General features: G+C 39.2%; 1 protein-coding gene across 1 annotated transcript; it reads right to left on the reverse strand.

The window, feature by feature from the left end:
* Window positions 1–340: 340 nt before the first annotated feature.
* Window positions 341–18,364, reverse strand: LOC104515333 (rab3 GTPase-activating protein non-catalytic subunit; the record flags this gene model as incomplete). The annotated part of the gene is made up of 17 exons (XM_010159264.1): window positions 341–431; window positions 844–908; window positions 1,588–1,670; window positions 1,929–2,072; window positions 2,392–2,608; window positions 4,419–4,558; window positions 5,338–5,427; window positions 5,541–5,620; window positions 6,598–6,746; window positions 7,522–7,620; window positions 10,102–10,201; window positions 11,329–11,430; window positions 11,573–11,648; window positions 11,764–11,811; window positions 13,988–14,069; window positions 15,574–15,697; window positions 18,300–18,364. Coding segments are annotated over 17 exons (1,755 nt in total), but the record flags the coding sequence as incomplete, so codon positions are not given.
* Between the last annotated feature and the right edge of the window lie 373 nt (window positions 18,365–18,737).

Consider the following 18,737-nt stretch of genomic DNA (forward strand, 5'->3'; position numbering starts at 1 on the left):
GGTGGGGGGCGTGGGGGTAGGGGGAAATCTAAGAAAGCTTCTTTCTGAAGGAAGCTTTTACTGGATGCAAGTACCCAGCCCAGTCACTGGGATTTTTTTCCCTTTTTGAATAAAACCAGGATTTACTAGGCACACAGCAAGCACAGCAAAACGTTATCTACTAGCAAGCTACTTGCAGTCTGCATTAAAAAAAGAAAATGCATAGAAGGAACATCCCGTGCTATCTAGCAGCAAAGCTAAGCAGATCAGATCTGGTCTCCTTGTGGCCCAGAGTAGTTCTACAGCACCACAGAAAAAGTGCAATTGCCTCTCCATATTTGCAAAATAAATATCCACCTACCCTGTTTCTTTAAATTATCCATTAATGTCTGAGTGATGTTTGTGAGAGACGAAAGTGGCACACGTTCACTTGTCAATATACTTTCCAGAGCCTGTTAAGCAGATGTTCAACAGAATTAAACATTTACTTCATTTTATTGTAAAAACATAAGATAAGCTAACAAAGCACAACTCTGACAATGATTTTTCATCCGTATTTTGTCTTCACATGTACCTGTGGCGTAATCTGATCCTATGGAAAGGTCTGCTCTCTTTTTATTATTTTGACTTTTACAATGGAAAATGCCTTGGGGAAGTCACAAGTCAAATTAATTCCAGTCAATGTGTTGGTTAAAAAAACCCAAACACCAAGAAAACCCACTGAAATGGCTCAATTGTTCACTTCAATTAAGTGTAGGTAAAAATAATATTTTTTGAAAGGTTTAAAAAGATTTAGCACTCTAATATCAGAAAAAAAACCCACTGCGTTACCAAATCAAAGTATACTGTCTTCTAAATATTCACCTGTTTCTTTGTAGCAGGGTATTTGATATCAAGGATCAACTCCTTTGCTTCAGCTTCAATCAGATCTGCAACGACAATTACGACTTCATTTCATATTTCTCAAATGCACTCGGAAAGGTAAGTCAACCCACACCACAGCTAAGATATGGATGGATTCATGCCATACAGATGAAGATGCTATTAGAAAAGTTGCTAAAATAAGCTTGGGGAAAATGAAACAAAAGAACAGCCTAGTGACATCCCTTATTCCAAATCTGCCTTTTCTAAGAGACACATATTACTTAAAGGAAGAAGGAATCTAGAGTAAAATGCTGAACTCCATTACAGAGCATAATGGGGTGCAAACAGACCGTGTTTTATGCAAGCACTCAGTGCAGTTCAGGCAAGATTTACATGGCAGCCAAGGCCAGAAAAAATTACAAGCTACTTAAAGATCATAAAGATACTTAAAGATTGGTTGCCCAGAGCAGCTGTGGATGCCCCATCCCTGGAAGTGTTCAAGGCCAGGCTGGATGAGGCTTTGAGCAACCTGGTCTAGTGGAAGGTGTCCCTGCCCATGGCAGGGGGGCTGGAACTAGATGGTCTGTAAGGGCCCTTCCAACCCAAACCATTCTGTGATTCTGTGAAAATCGACAGCTGTCAGAATACACTGCAATCATACCTGTCCTGTGAGTGCACAAACACAGGTAATACAAGAACCATTTGATAACATACAATCTTAAGAAATTATACAAGGGAACCTACCCAGATCTGAGGTTTTAGCTTTGAGTAAAGCATTTAGCTTCTTCACTAGATGCATATCCTTCGCTCGCTCACTCTTTTTATCACTGAAGGGAAATAATTTTAATTGGATGAGTGAAGAGAACTAAAGTAGACGATCCAGACAAAAAAACCATCTTTTTAAATTATTTATGCTACCTTAAGGTAACAGCACATTAATAAAAATCAAGTTAATGCATAGAGACCAATGACACTATTGCCAGAGCACTGTTCAGCTAGAGAAGACTCGCTCTCTCTAAATAAAACATTGTTTCCAAAAGACAATAATGAAATTCATTTGGTTATACAGAGCACAAAGTCCTTACCTCAGTGCTAAATGGAAGGGTATATGGACCGTTTTTACACTTCCAGAGACCGGATCAACAAGGCATATCTGGTGAGTCTGGGGCTGCCATCCCTGACTGGTCACATTGTTTAGACCCATTATTTTATAACCAGGATACAACAATCTGAAACCAACAAAACACACAGCCTTTACAGCAAAGAACAAAATTAGCAACCTTCCCTTTCTACACACTGAATAAAAAGACATCCAATTTTATACAGCTGAGGTTTAACAAACGCTAAATGTGTTCATCAGGAAAGCCCGTAGAGCGATGCAACATGAGGAAATCCCCTCCTGCAAGACAACGAGCTGCACTCAGTAGAAACACTGTGGGCAACGCAAAAAGGGACTGTCAGCACTTTTCATTTTTTCCACTGGCATATCCACATATCACTTTACTGCAGCAGCACAGTCAATGCACCGACTTGCTGCCTGTTTCTCACCTGCAATACTTCCCCACGTTGAAGGCTCCAACCCGAGGCCCTTGCTGCGTGCTCCATACTTCCAGAATGCCTCTTCTCGGAGCATAGATCACAAGGAACTGAGCCACTCTGCTTGGACCTTGTGCGTTTCCAAAAGGAGAAAAATCCATCTTCTCAGTTTCCCTCTCATGAAGGTCCTCTACAGTCTGTATCCAACCAACTTCCGCATCACGATATCCTTTGTAAGAGAAGATAGAAGCTCATTAGCGTACAGCAATTAATACATGATTGGTACACATCACCCCACTCAAGTACTATCCCAGAAGCAAGCTGTCTAAACTCTGCTTCAAACCGTGCAGCTCTGGCCAGCAGCCCGACTCCTGTCAAGAACTTCAGTCCATCGGCTCAGAGCAGGGCCCATCAGAGGACTCCTCAGAGCCAAATGCAGCCTCCTGCAAAGCTTTGGGGAGGAACAAATTCTCCTGGGAGAAGCCACAAAAATCACCCAACACCCATCAGGTCTGTACTCTGGACATTACACCAATGCAAAAGCTTCTCAAAGAAGAAAGGTCTGTAGTAAGTGTCCAGATTTCTCACATTTCAAACCACAAAAGATTTAAAGGAGGAAGTTTGCACAATGTATTGAAGAGGATATGTAAGATTTTATTCACATGTTTTCATCATTAAAATGCAATTTTTGTAACTCACTAAAAATACTCCCTTTCTCTCTGGGTACTGCAAATACTTTCTCATCAAACATTCCTAAACAAAAAAAAGGCAGAGATGCTCGAAAGACATCACTAAACTATGTAATGGTTTAAGCAAGTACAAATGGAGACTCCAAACCACAAGTTAAATACTAATGTATAAAGCAAGTTTATAAAAAGACATATTGTACCGAGAAAGCTGAAAAGTATTCACAGCTCGATTGATGAGAAAGGCACGAGCCAAAAGACTTGATTCAGTAGACAGCTTTGCCAAAAAAAAAAAAAACCACACCCCCAAATGCTATTTTACTTTTCAACAGCCTCACTGGGAAAGGCTGGAAAATTGTAAATGTGTGTCTGACTACCAAATAAAGCTTAGGACTCTAACAGTACTTCCTAGAAAATATGAATGTCTCAGTAACGAAGAAAAAAAAAAAGTCCAAGAATATCAGAAAGCACATAACTACTAAGTTTCATAACATGAGAGAAGGAGAATGTGCAGAGGAAACGTGATTAGCTGTTGCAGTGTTAGCATGTCACTTAAGTAGTAGCTACTACATTCATGACCACTAATCTTCTCAACTGGTAGCGTGGGAGAGAAAGAGCTAGAGATTTTCTATTTGCTCTTAAAACTCATCTTCCATCTCCTAACAAGCTGCAAAATTTCAATTCTGTAGAAAAAATAAGAGATGCTAAAATACTAAGTATAATTACAATTTTAGAGCTTAGTATCTGCATTTTTTTCAAAAAGCCCTCAGGTTAGAAGTGACTGAACACTCCCTTCTTGTGCAGTCATCACCATGATGAAATGAGAACCTAATGACTTGTGTATCTTCTTACTGATTTTTCAAATTGGGATTGGTACAACAATACCCTTATGGACTTTATATTACATCTGCCTGTAATATTTGGTATGTAATAACACAGCGTACTGAAGTCTTTCTTTTTTCAAACTTCTGTTTATTTTCTCAGCAGAATTAAAGAAGATACTAGAGATTACGAGAAAATCTTGGAGAATAAAGCTAAAATTCTTCAGGAAAAAAAAAAATTAGGTCAAAATCTTTCTGTTGGGATATGGCTGGGGGCAGGGGAAAACAATTGTACAATACAAATCAAACAGACCAAATCTTTACTATAGGCTGTAGCAGTATTTCAGGGATTGGTACAACAATACCCTTATGGACTTTATATTACATCTGCCTTTAATATTTGGTATGTAATAACACAGCGTACTGAAGTCTTTCTTAACAGTGGAAAACCACTTTGAATTCTAAGTCTGAACATAAGAAACCACAGTATTTTGAAGAGTATTATCTGCTGTATTAATATGCACGGTGATACCTTTCCACATGCGAACTGCGAGTCCTCTTGTAACATCCAGCAAAATAACCCTTCCAAAATCATCTGTCACTGCTGCCAAAGTGTTACACGGAGAAAGACATATTCTTTCACCATGGCGACGGGAATCTGGAAGTCCAAATCTAAAAAATAAAGCAAAACTATTATTTTCTTCAAAGAACAGTAAACAAAGTATCTCATATGGACTAAGATTTCTGGGTTTTAAGGTAACATAAAGGTATTGGTAACATTCAGAGCAAAGTATGAGAAAAGTTTTTGTGCTCTCATAGGAGATCTCATAGGTCGGTCTGTCAAAGTCCTACTGAAAACCAAAGTGCAGAAACTGGGATAAGCAATTGCCTTGGCAAACATTGTCAGGCAAGGATCTTAGAGCAGTGGGTTACTTTGTAAGCCCTCTCTGACTGCAGACCAGTCTTGAGAATAGTTGAAAAAACATCAGGAAAAACAATCAGGAATTGAGTCTTTTATCAGCCTTCTTGAAAACATTAGGCTACATCCTCTTGTTCCCGTTCTCCTCTCTCCACAATTAACAGGGAAAACAGGGTACCTCCTGATTTTTGTGAGGGTCTTTAAACTATCCTAAGCAGCAAGCACTTCATGCAGCTTCTTCAAAGCTCTTCAGATAAACCTGAGGACTGATATTCACGTAGTTACACTGTCACTAAACTGTGCAAGCTGTTCTTTTACAGTAACAATGAACCCACATGCTGAAAGAGATGAGGAATTCATCAGAATGATGAAGTGAAATGAAACAAAGCTTAAAAACAAATAACCTGCAAACTATCATTAAAGCGTCAAGTCAAGAAAAATAAATGCATTCATCAATTATGCACCTTTCAACATAATTCAGACTATTGAAAACACAAGATTTAAAGCAACTGAGACAATATGTAAAACTTACCTCACTGCCAATGGGGTAGCAGGTTCTACTTTTGGTTTCTGTTTTTGGACAGGTTCTTCTTCATGTTTACTCTTCCAACCAAGCCAGCCACTTGCAATAGAAAAACACATTAGGAGAATCACACTAATGGTCCTAAAAATCCTCAAATTATTATGTAGCTACTAAACCAAAAATTCATTTAATGTAATATCTTTTGTTATTACCTGGCAGCATTAAATAATGCTGAAGTCAGTTTACTTGCAACCGCTAAGGCAACATGAGACAACAGTGGCTGCGAGCTACCCTGAAAGAAAGGAACAAAGTGTTTAGAAAGTCAATGAATATTCAGCTGTGAGACACCCTGAAATGAAGGAACAAAGTGTTTAGAAAGCCAAGAAATAATTCTTACACTGAACTCAACTGCAGAACAGTTTTTCAGGCCTCCTATGGACTTTCATCTCAGAAAGCATAGCTTTAAGACTCTTAAAATTTTAATTCACTGACCCAAGAAAAGCCATTCTGACATCTCTTTACCATTTCAAAATCCTCCTGCAAGCCACTGGTAGCTCAGTATGTTTGTCTGCAACAGAAGTTAAAAAAACCCTGTGTGTGATTTATCATGGAGAGTTAGCTGGTGCACGGCTTCGGCATCCTTGCAAATATCAACGTACGCAGCTTTTTCATAAACATATTGGAAAGGAAGGTACAAAACCAGAAGTCCAATTCTAGCATTTTCTAACATATCCTGACAAGGACAGCACACACATAGGGTCTGAACGTACAAGACACAGCTACATTGCCATCCTTCTCTTCCCATACAGCAGAAGACGACAGAAGTGTGCTACAGGTATTACTAAGCGTAAGTTGCAGTTTTCTTCTACAGGTTAGTTCCACTTTATGAAATCACCACAGCATACTCAGGCCGTATGTGTACATGAGCAAAGGCCACAGGCCTCCAAAAATCCCCAAGATGCATGTTTATACAATCTCAACCTAAGTTTTTAAAAAAACCTTACATTACTTAATTGGCAGTAAATTATCAACTAAAAAAAAAAACCCAACACACTTGACTATGGCATTCATTTTACGATGAGAAAATTTATTTTTTATTAGCAGGATCTCGACATTACTATCATATTTACTCCAGATCATTCCAGTTTCAGAAGATCAAGAAAAGGGTGAAATGTCAGCATAAAATGAACATAGGAATACTTCAGAGACACCCATACAGAAAAGAGAAGGGTTATTCAAGTTTAGGCAAGTCAGCTTTGTAGTACATACCTCCAGGGCAAAAAAGAAACCAGTGAAAGGATTGGATCCAACAGTAACATACTGAGACATAGCAGGTGGGCTGTTTTTTATAGCTGCGTTATATCCGCCTATATTGGAGGCAGTCTTCATTTGATCGAAAGGAGACAGCGTCATGATGCCTAACAAAAACAGTACAGTCAACGTCTCAGACTTTCAGATCAAAGGTATGCAATGGCTCTAAAAGTCTAAATACATTTCTGCCTTCTTGACTGACCAGCCAACATTCAGAGGGAAGGGAGGCAGAGCAGCTTTAACCACAGAAATTCCAAAGAACACAGCAGAAATAACCAAATGCAGTTAGGCTAATTATAAATCCTAGTTGTTTAGAAGAAAAAGCAGAGTTCAGCAGAAATAACACACCTACCAAATTCACTTCACCTGTCTCGTTAGCCCCTGTCTGACCTCTTGCCTGCTTTTGTGAAAAGGGTGGAAGGGAAATTAAGCTTACTGCCCCTCAGACCTGTCTGTCTGACAAGAACCTGGGCTTCTGCAAATTCCTAAGCAATAAAAGCTATCGAGAGCCTAGAAGTCAGCGTGTCTTTTTTGGAAAGGAACAACGTCAGATTTTAGTTTCTTTATGTGCCAGAGTGAGGAAAGACCCACGCCAGTCTCAACCTGCCTGCCAGGCAGTTCTTTAACCTGGCAGAAATGGGAATAACTGCATCAGATCTAGTCTCTCTTGGCTGTTTCTTACCACACAAGAGGACAAGACAGCTACAGCTGTTCTCCCCTCAGGCAGAGAGGGGAGGCTCAATCAGTTAACTCACTACAACAGCCTTCTCCCACTATCTATTTCTATCCAGCTAGTACCACTAAGTGCTCCCACCCCACGTTTAGCAGCATGAAACCAGTTTCATTTAAGCCAAATATTTGAAATTAAACAGAAATCCTTACCAATACTAGCATGGTCAACAATCGTATCCACATCTTGCAAACCCCATTTCTTATAAGCTAATGGTGGGGGCTGAACGTTCTCATTGCCAGATGCTGCAGCTGACAAAAGTTGATAAAACACAAAAGAAATTCCTACTGAGTGAAAGCAATGGCATAACAGAGGAAGGAAAAAAATGATGCAATCTGAAGCCACACAATAACCTAGGCTTAAATTAACATACACCTAAACATTGAGCTAAAGTGGCCTTTTGAGACACATACCTATATGAAATTAAAACATTTCTTTTAAATTAATGAATAAAATCGCAGATTATGTTCTATCACAACTATATTATGTACTTACAGAGAGCTTTATTTTACTAGTCACTTATGGTTTAATGTTCTGTACAATTGTTAAATGCTACTGCAATTTATTTCTGAGGTCTGGGCATGTTTAAGTGGACACTTTCCTGCCAAAGTACTTGTAAAATCAGCACATTCAGTAGGTATGTAACAGTGTGGGGTACGAACAGTGGTAAAACTAAAGCAATGGCTGAAACTCTTCAAAATATCTATTACAACAAACATAAATGACCAAGAATGAAAGAAGACATAGCACTCTGGCTGCAGGTATGACACCTAGCTGTAAGTGCTTCTCTGCAAATGGGGATCTTCTCTCCCTGAAAGAGCACAGCATGTTCTGGTTCTGAAAGTAGATGGATATTTCTCATGATACTCTGTCTCTTCTTTCTTAGTTGTTGCATGATTCACACCAGTTTTTAAAGTTCTGATTTACAAGAGTTTTGCCTTCTCTTATACTGCATGGAAACGCTACATTTCCATGAAGGGGCAAGAGCAGACACTATGAGACAGACCCAGGGAATCACTTAGCACAGATCAGGATGTGAGCACAGCTAACACCACATGTCTAGGCAAGAATATTAGAAGGACACGTATCTGATGCTTCCTGTAAACCAGCTTCTAAAGAGACCTCCTCAGCCAGAGGTAAGCTCCAAGCTCAGTAAACCTCCACAGCTTTCTTCTCCACTGATCTGCGAGTTTCCCTCTGAGCCCAAGCAAACTTTTAGCATGCACATCAACCTCAAGCAAAGAATTCCACAATTTAACCTCACACTGCACAAACACCCATCTACTTTTTATTCTGAATTTACTATCACCTATCTTAATTTCATGTCACTTCATCCTGAACTGGAAGAAGGAGTGAGCAATCTGTTCCTATTAGCCATCTCCATATGATTCACAGAACTGTCTCATCACAGCAGCATTTCTCAGCTCGTTACCTCTCATCCCTTGTATGTAAGACTCAAGCTTTAGTTTAAGGATGCTGCTGTCCCAACAGTTCATAGTGATGGTCACTGTGCTTCCCACCTACCCCCAGCCTCACGATTGTCTGCTGATGTGGCCTGCTGTCAAGGAAACAAGAATCTGACAAATCTGAAGTTCAGTGAGGACCACCACTGGGAAATTCAGAAGAATGCAGCAACAGCACCCATTTATCATTTGACCTTGCAGAACTGTAACAGCGCCACACTTGTGCGATCTACCACACAACGCTGTTACATAGTTCTCCTCTCACCCCAGAAAACTGACCCTGTTTCCAAATGAGAGTATAAACAGGCACTACACTAAAGCAACACGATCAAATGCTGTACAGTCAAACAAGGTATCAAAAGCTCTCCTCAGGCATTAACACAAAGAGCAGTGACCATTACCAATTACAGCATTATCCCTTCCCAAAAAGTCCTTGCTGGCAAGAAAAGCCATTCAGTGACAGTCAGTGAAATCAGCAGCCCCTCAGCAGCATGCTGTGGGTTAACCTCAGTGGCACTTAAGCACCACAAAGCCGCTCGCTCACTCTCTGCTAGGGAAACAGGGAAGAGAATCCAAAAAGTAAAAAAACTTGTGGGCTGAAACAGACAGTTCAACAGGTAAAGCAAAAGCTCCACGTGCAATCAAAGCAAAATAATTAATTCATTTGCTACTTCCCACCAGCAGGCCAAGCATTTAGCCATTTCCAGGAAAGCAGGCCCTTATAAAGCATCAAACACCGTAACTCCAAATGTCCTCCCCAGACTTTACCACTGGGCACGACATCATATGGTACAGGACAGCCCTTTGGTCAGTTGGGGTCAGCTGTTCCAGCTGCGCCCCCTCCCAATTTCTTCTGCACCCCCAGCTTGCTCACTGGTGAGGCAGAGAAACAAAAAAGGCTGTGTGAGCACTGTTCAGCAATAGCAAAAACACTGGTGTGTTGTCAACACTGTTTCCACCAAAAACCTAAACCATATCACCATACCAGCTACTATGAAGAAAATTAACTCTATCCCAGCCAAAACCAGTGTACAGTATTGGGGTAAGAATGTACAAGACAGTCAATGCTACCGTGACAACTTGTGATCCAAGAACATTTTCAGTAGAGGAAGAAACTTTCCTGTATGCAGTAGATGCCTATATATTGATGGACAAGCGAGAAAGATCCAAATTCCACCTTGATTTGATATTTAACAAACGTAAGTAAATGTCACGTAATGCACAGTAGTGTTAACAGAGCCAGAAATAAGCATTTCCTCCCAAACATACCTCTTGCTACCTGATTGCGACACGCACGAAGGGACTGAAAGAGGCTGAAACCATCAATTGTCACAATTGCTGCTGGGTACAATATACTTAATTCTTCATTCTGCGGAAGAAAATGGGAGAATGGAGACAAAAAAAAAAAAACAACACAAAACTGTTATTGATGTAACAGCTTCTTTTCTAACTTTTTATATTATTAACTACACAAAGACAAGGATTACATCCAGACAATTAATATCTAATAAGCCCCAAGCAACAAAATAAGGCAACATTACAGAAATTCAGTATCAAACCATCCAATATATGAAGAAGTAATTTATTTAGGCACATAATTTTGATCTTTTCATTTTCTTTCAGTGACTTTTATGCTTGCTTAATATGTTTTATGGCTTAGGGAGAAAACACAAAAGTTACAGCAGCTTGTGAAGGCCACAGAAAAATCAGTTTTTTCTAGAATGCAAGTATCAAGGTTTTATGAGCCAAATTCTGAAACTGGATTAGCGTCTAAATTATCACTTGGGCCCATAAATGTTAATTTGGTGATATAAATTCAAGACTCAAATTCCTTAATGCCTTTGTATTTCAAAACTGATCCCAAAATGTCATGTTAAATCACATGAGCATTTGTATAAAGCAAACTTGGAAATCTCTGTAACTTCATTAGCTTTCTGTATAAAGCATGCCAACTCAGCCAAGAGCAAAGCAAGCTGGCTTCGCTCCGAAATAGCTGGAGCTCCACAAGAGCCTTCTCTGCAGGCAGTACTCATAATGACATGCAGGTTCCTAGAACTAGAACTATCTTCTGCAAAGATAGTTTTAATTTTCAGCTATCTTGTCCGTGAATAATTAAGGTAAGTTCTTATGAATGAGTGCACATAGATCTTGGCACCTGGCAAGTTGCATTTTCTCCTTTCATCCATACTTACTTTATTTTGTGCACATTAATGAATAAACAGGAAATGAATGAAGCCTTCCTTTGCAAGGTTACCACACAGAAAAGTTGAACAAATCTATAGAGCTAACTAAGTAGGTCTGAAAAATAAAAATAAATCCTGAATCCTCAAACTGTACAGGCATGAATACTTCTAGAACAAGAAATCCAGAGTCTCTTGTTCTAAGGAAACTGTCCACCCATCAAAAACTGGTAAAGGACATAGAGGATTCACAGAGAAGACTCCCTTCCATACCCCATAACACTGCCACTTCGCTTTTGAAATAATCTGACAAAACCTGTTCTGTGACACCAGGATGCCTGGGAATTTCGTAGGTTCTGCACTTAAGCTGTAGGACAGGATCTTCATTTAAAAGCTGTGCAAGAAGGAGTACTCCACTCTAGAAGAGAAAGGAAAAAAAGCATCAATATGCCTGCCCCTTTTCTTAGGGACAGCAAAAAGCACTATCTGCAGAAACAGAAGCTTTCTCGAAACAGACGTTTATTACAGGAGCTTGCTCGGGGGCCCGCTGAGAAGCGTACCTCGGTGTAGAAACGAACGTAGCCGGAGGTGAAGCCAACAACAATGCAGGTCCAGTCAGGACGGCCGGTGGAACTCCTGTTTCACAAAGATACAGCAAAAGGTAAAACCAAATCCTGCTCTGAGCCACAGGCATACTTAAGTGCAGTGTAAGGAGACTGATGATCATATACATAAGAATTTCATTCCTTACCTCTTCTGACTTGCCAGTGGTATACATAATACACTACTCACACATTCTCTAGAAACAGAAAGATAAAACTAATAAGCATTTTTTCCTCCATTTCGCTGTACACAATATATCTTGCTGAGTCAGCATTTTAATAGTGTGCTGTATTAATATATTGTTAATGTGTTGAATTCATACTAAAAAGAAACATCCTTTCATTTAAAAGACATTTTCAATTGCAAGTTCAAGAGTGCCCAAACAGATTGCATGCATGCTTCTCACACCTCATCAATGCTGTCTTTCATCATTCACAGACTGATTATTCTGCCAGCACTCTTCGGTAAAGATTCAAGTTAAATCTCACGTACCTACCGGTAAATAATTATTTTCTCATCTATACTGATATACCAAGAACAACCACTTTAAAAAAAAAAACCAAAAACAAAACAAAACACCACCCTTGAACTATACATATCAAAATAATTTTTTTAAATACATTGTGCACTTAGGTAGATTTTATATCCACTGCATTTCACCACTTTATACTCTGAAAGCATCTGAAGAGCTAACATGGTCTTCCCAGTTAACGCCATAGCTGAGCATGCTCAATGCATGGCAAGCAAAGCATGCAGAAGGCAAGCAGAAGAGCAGGCCTCAATATCTCAAATGAAAAGTTATTTAACTGTTACCACGAGAGAAAGTTTTACACTGTCTGGGGAAACAGAAGCAGTACAAAGGTTTTATGAAAGAGCATATAAATTCAAGACGACATCCCACATAGCACTTAAAGCACAAACGCCTGCAGTACTGTTGATTTTTTGCATTTCAGGTCACCTCCATTCCCCAAGGAGTGATTAAATGATCAGGCTAGACAATTACAGAAAAATAGCTTTCTAAATGCATGTTTGACATGAGTTGCAATTCAATTACAACTTCAAAGTGATGTTAAATATCTCAGTGAAATCTTGTCTTCCCATAGCAAAGCTTAGCCACCACAGAACGTTATCAGTTGAAGCCAACTTTGGGGGAAAAAAAAAAAACACTTTCCACAATCTGAGAGTACTTGCCATATTTACACTTCCACAGAAATAGAACCCTCACCTACAGGACACACTCACAAGCCTTAAACCAAGACGTAGCGAATACAACTGTGTCTATGCAGAGAAAGCTACCTGTTCTGTACAACAGCGTCTCTTGGGGCTGTAACAGTTGTAAGAAACCAACCCCCAGACAGAATTTGTTTTCCTTTTTTAAATAAACTATGACGGGGTAATTTCAGTGGTAGTATGGGGGAAAAAAACCACACCAAACTTAGAGATGCACATAAACCAGTTGAAATGTGTGGCAGCAGCAGGTTTATAGAAAAGGATTGGTTTTAGCAGACTGGAGAGAGGCGATTAAGTCAACACCTCCTGCAGCATAACAGAAGGTTGAACATCACTCCCTATTGGCTTCAAAGGCAGACAGCAACTCAAGGCTGCAAACTTAGTAACGGAATGCAAAATCCTCTCCCATATGGGGTAGTCGAGAAAGAGTCTGTCTGGTCATCTGAAGACAGATCGGGCAGAAATATTGTGTAAATAGCAAATGTATGACCCAAGCAAATTTTCCAAGTCTGCTAAATGACTTGGAGCCCAAAACCATTTCTAAAAGTGACTGAAACATGAGAGAGGGTAATTACAGAGGTAAAGAAAAATGTAAAGCACAGCTGAAGTTCACTGCACCTCAAAAGAAGAACACTTTTTCTATCACATGAATGTTGCTCACTGCTTGTCATTTGGAGTGACTTCTGATCAGAGAGATGACTTTATATTTGTTTGAGGTTCTCAAAATCAAAAAAGTATTTCTAGAACAACTTCATACAATTCCAGTTGCAACAGCCCCTCACAATATTTCACCCCTATTAGAAAAGTAGATTTGTCAAAAAGGGTACATATCCTACTTTTTTCCCCCTCTGGAACAAGAACTTAAAAGAAGCATGATAACTCAGATCCATTAAATGCCTACATTATATGCAAACACACAGTTAATTTGTATGAACTTGTCCTGAGATATCGCCCTATGCATGAAGAGTGACCTTCACAGGCAACATTTCTCATCACCCAGGTTACTTCATTTCTATTTTCAACATGAAAATGCGTAAGACCATGGAGCACCTGGATGAAAGCAAAAAAAAGTAAGCAGCATATGCTGCTAATTATTAACCATGAAAATGCCATTTTAATCACAGTTGCATTTCAACACCTACCCTTCTTCAACATTCAGAGAGCCACTCCAGCCGACCGCATACTGCATTTCCTCCTTTCCCTTGTCACTCTGCTTCCATTTAGCTGCCATCGAGAACAAAGACACCATCTATAGAACTGTAATGTCTTGCGTCTCACAGACGTAGTTCTATTCCTAATCCTTCTCTTCTGTACAACACATCCTACCACACTTAGATTAAATACCAGTTACAAACCTTGAACGCCATACTCCCACATTTTCTTAGAAATTTACATGGAAGACATACTACTGAAATTCTAAAATACCTAGATTCATTTAAAAATATTTATACAGTATTATCTACTTCACCAGATTTCAAAAGGTTCAATAAACAGGGATCCTTAGGAAACAAGTACTAAGCAAGGGCAAACTTCTTCTGGGATGGTTACTGAAGATAAGCTTAAAAACCAGAAAACCTTAAATTTAACCCCCAAGACAGACATGGAAATCCTACATTAAATCTGACAATTTTTAATCATCCCATCATAATCAGGGTCAGAAAACACTATACTTTGTTATTCACAGGGTGCTGTTACAGATGACATTTGATTGGAAAATCACGTCCCAGATGTCAATGGACAATTAAATACATAAATTCAGTGTTCTCTGCCGTTTGCCTGACACAAAAACTGAGACACAGGGCCACCTCAGCCATGTGTGGTAAGTTGCCACTGTGCACTTCAGCAGAAGTGGTTCTCCAGCAGGTGAGCTAAGTAATCTCCTTATTATTGATCCAATAGGAACTTTCTGAGGAATATTCCTATCTTTTCCTTTTCTGTGAAAAATTAGTGACTAACCTACATCAGCTTTGGAACACACAACTTCACAGGGAATGACACATGCAGCGTGACAACTCAATGCAATCTGCTTACTTATGTAACTCTGAGCTTCAACAGCCTGTTTTTGCTTTAAAATGGTGTAATATTCCCCATTTCAGGAGGTTTCCCCTCATCACGCTCACGTGCCACCAACTGCAGCTGCTAATAGCACCAGCACCCTAGGCAACAGCACACATGTAGCAGCAGCTGACTGACCAGCGCTCAGTATTACTAAGGGAACCTTTAAAAGAGTTCTTAGCACACTACTTTAGAGTGAAATATATTCTACCAAAGATGGAAATCTTAAAGAACAGTCTAGCACAATACTCCCTCCTCCAAGAGATGGTGGCTCAGCTAGCTCACTTTTTTCAAGGGAAAATGAAACTAAGGTCAAATATTTCTTAATAGCTAAAATTCATACAAATATTTTGGTTTGCTTATTGAGCACAATTAATGTCACTATCTCTGAGCATCTCAAACAACTAGGTAGTTATAGTATATATTATATTAAATTATTCACCATAAAATAGGTTTCTCAGACCAAAATAGAGCTGAGAAGTAAAGACAAACCAACTTACCTGCCAAGCAATACCTAGAATATGCATGGTGCGTACTATAAACCACTCCAAAATTCCTGAAGGTGTGACTTGGGGATAAGCAGGTGGGGCAAGGTGGGGGACAACACCACAATCTCAGCCTGATTACTATTAAATGTATTAGTATATACACACTGAGTAGAATGTATACTTACGCACTAAAAAAACTGCTTTCTGTTCGTTAGCTATTACCATCAGGTCATTTGTTGGTGACAAGGACAACACACAGTCCTGAAGCCAGTAATTTCTCTGGTTCTTGGAAGTAGATTCCTCTTCTTCCTGCAAGTAAAGCTTTAATCAACATACACAACATTTTTTAAAGACAGCAGCACTTGCAAGATTCATTACAACATTTTGGCTTGCCCTCAATACCAGCCCCAATTGGGCTATTACCTGTCAAGTCAGTAGAGCTCCAAGTTGTGTGACAAACCATGAGAAATGCATCACAGAATCACAGAATGGTTTGGGTTGGAAGGGACCTTAAAGACCATCTAGTTCCAACCCTCTTCATCCTCTAGTACCTCAAGCAGCTGATACACAATCAAAAAGCCCAAAAACTTCAGTGTGATCATTTTCTGACCTGTGCAATTTATTCTGTTGTAACAAAGTTACGTGTATGTGAAAATAGAGGCATCTCCTCCAGGCAGGAAAAAACCCACTTTATGAAGAATTTATATATCATGCCCAATTAGCTATGTGTTATATTTACTTCCTTCCATAACAATGTACCATAACCCCATGGAAAGGTCTACATTATCATAGTAAAAATATTTGGCTACCCATCTTTATGCACACCATTCCTTGCTTTGTGCAAGACAACATCCTACTTTCATGTAATTTTTGTTTGTTGGTGGATAACAAGTTCTGTAGCAACACATTTCCCTCATTACTGACATTTTTCAAATATTTTCAAAGAGGTGATGTAGTTGACTGGGACACTCATGACACCTTTAACTCCTCACAGAGATAAATGTATCATGTGTAAAAACACATAACCAAAACCCAAAGAAAATCCATTCAATAATTTTTAATGTAATGATTTTCAAATTGATGAAAAAGAAATCAAAATTAAAGGCTTCTCTAAGGACAAAAATGAATTAAAACTGTATCTCAGAGAATTTAAATTAAGTTATCTGCACACATAAACAAAGAACTTCACACCTAAAGACAGAAAATACGGCCATCTCACGTTAGTGACAAAAATAAGCTAGAAGTTAAAACAGGAAAAGCACTGAACCTGTCAACAGAAACTACTTGAAAAGGTGAAAGAATGATTAAAATCAGAATTTAAGATAGTATTCAATCACTATTCCTACAAAATAGGAAAACAAAACTAATTTTTTTTCAATGCCTTCTCAAAAGTTGATGTGTTCCATGAAATAGATACTTGTCCAGGTGACATAATTCCACAAAAGATTCATTTTACACCAACTGTAATGCAAATCAACCAACAGTTAAAAGTTTTAAAAAAGGAACTCATTGCTGTATTACACTAATAAGTGTTAATTCTGCGCTAGACCGATGCACTCATGCTGACTCATGTCTTTATATGCTTCTACACAGAAACACCTGTTTGCTGTGGGTGACAGTCCTTTCTTCCTGAAGAGTTTGACCTGGAACCACTAGCAACTCTGGAGGAAAAAAAGTAAGCAGAGGAGAAGGATGTCTTTAGCAAGAGTGGTGTGAACTACCTGGCAGAAGAGTCTGACATTTTAAAGAGTGAGAAAGAAGATCATTTCAATTTAGCAACACCTGCTGGTTCTTCCAAATTACAACATAACCAGTAAACAAAGCATTTGTTCTCTTCATTAAGGAGGTTATAAACTTTACAGCACATCTTAGAGATGTAGCCTGAGAAACACACTCATTTCATGGCAATTATGGGGAGCTGAATACGCTCCTATTTAAAAGTTTTTATACTCTTCTTATTCCCTAACATCAGCATGGGTGATTCATCCCTGGGAGACACCATGCTCGTTTCAATTTGTTTCTCACCTCAGCTGGGAAGGAAAAAAAAAAAAAAAATATCTGTGTCCCTGCTGAAGTAAGTAGTTACAAGGACACTGCCCAACTCCTTGGGCATACTTCCTGCATACTGACATGGAGATAGCAGATAAGAGTTTTGTTAGCAAGGTGAGCTCTGGATTCCTCAGTCTACTCCTTCAGCGCTCTCTAACAGGGAATGAATCAGCAATTCTGTTCAGATGATTCATCCAGGTGCAGAGGGTTTCTACACAGACAGCTTCCCTAGCATTTTCTGCAAGTCAACTGGCAGTCACAAGTCTCAGCCTTACCAGCAATTATAGACTGGCCATGTTATTCTGAGTTGAACAAGTTGGACAAAGGGATGTTTTTCCCCCTTTAAAGAGCAACTTTAAAGTGCTGTCCCTAGGTATGTGCAATCCTGCATATGTAATATGATCCCTCCTGTAACACCATCTGCACAACACAACATAAAAGGAGTACTACGTAACCATTAGAAAGATGCTTGTGTCAGTGCCTCACAATTTAGGAGTCTCTGAGTTCTATTAATTCATGGTAGATTATTATAACTCCACTGCCATGCCCTACTGTTTCTGGCTAGCTATAGGGCAAAAAAGATATCCCCACTGCAGCAGCATAGAAGGAAGTGTATATAATCTGGTTAGAAAAAAACCCTACAGAATACAGTGCGTAATTACCACAATGGGTTACATCCAAGCTAGATTTAGAAACAATTACAGGACCAAGGGACAAACAAGCAGTCACATATAAAACACTGGTCAAGATCCTTCTTGCCCAGGTGATAACTATATAGGAGGAAAAAAACCACACACACACAAGTGGAAAAGTCTTTTTCAGTTGGCAAGTTAGCAATGAAAACTCATATATATGAACTTACAGGTTCTTGTAATTCTGCTTCATCCCAGGCTCCCCAGCCACCATCTTCCCAGCCTGTTGATTTGCCTGCTTGAAGCAAAAAAAAAAAAAAAAGTTTTGTCATGTGAATACAGCACGGGCAACAAAAAACACAATCAAAAAGGATTGCTGGTGGTTGTTTTCCTTTCCCCCCTAATGCAGTATAACTTCATTTATGGCAGATACTAAATGAATTCTACAGAAAGAACCATGAAATGGTAGAAATAGCTGCCTCATTTCTCTGCATTTACTTCCATTTTTGACACTATGGAAAAGTAATAACAGAAGGTGTAACCCAAGAACAAGTTGGAAACTGGTATAACAAGACCTGTGTCAAATTAAATCCAACAGACTGCATCTAGAACTCTGGGTAAGGAATGTCTTACAGTGCCTGGTACAACATAACCCTGAGCCTTTGACA

This window comes from Eurypyga helias, unplaced genomic scaffold (assembly GCF_000690775.1).
Source record: "Eurypyga helias isolate BGI_N326 unplaced genomic scaffold, ASM69077v1 scaffold15539, whole genome shotgun sequence".
Classification (NCBI taxonomy): Eukaryota; Metazoa; Chordata; class Aves; order Eurypygiformes; family Eurypygidae; genus Eurypyga; species Eurypyga helias.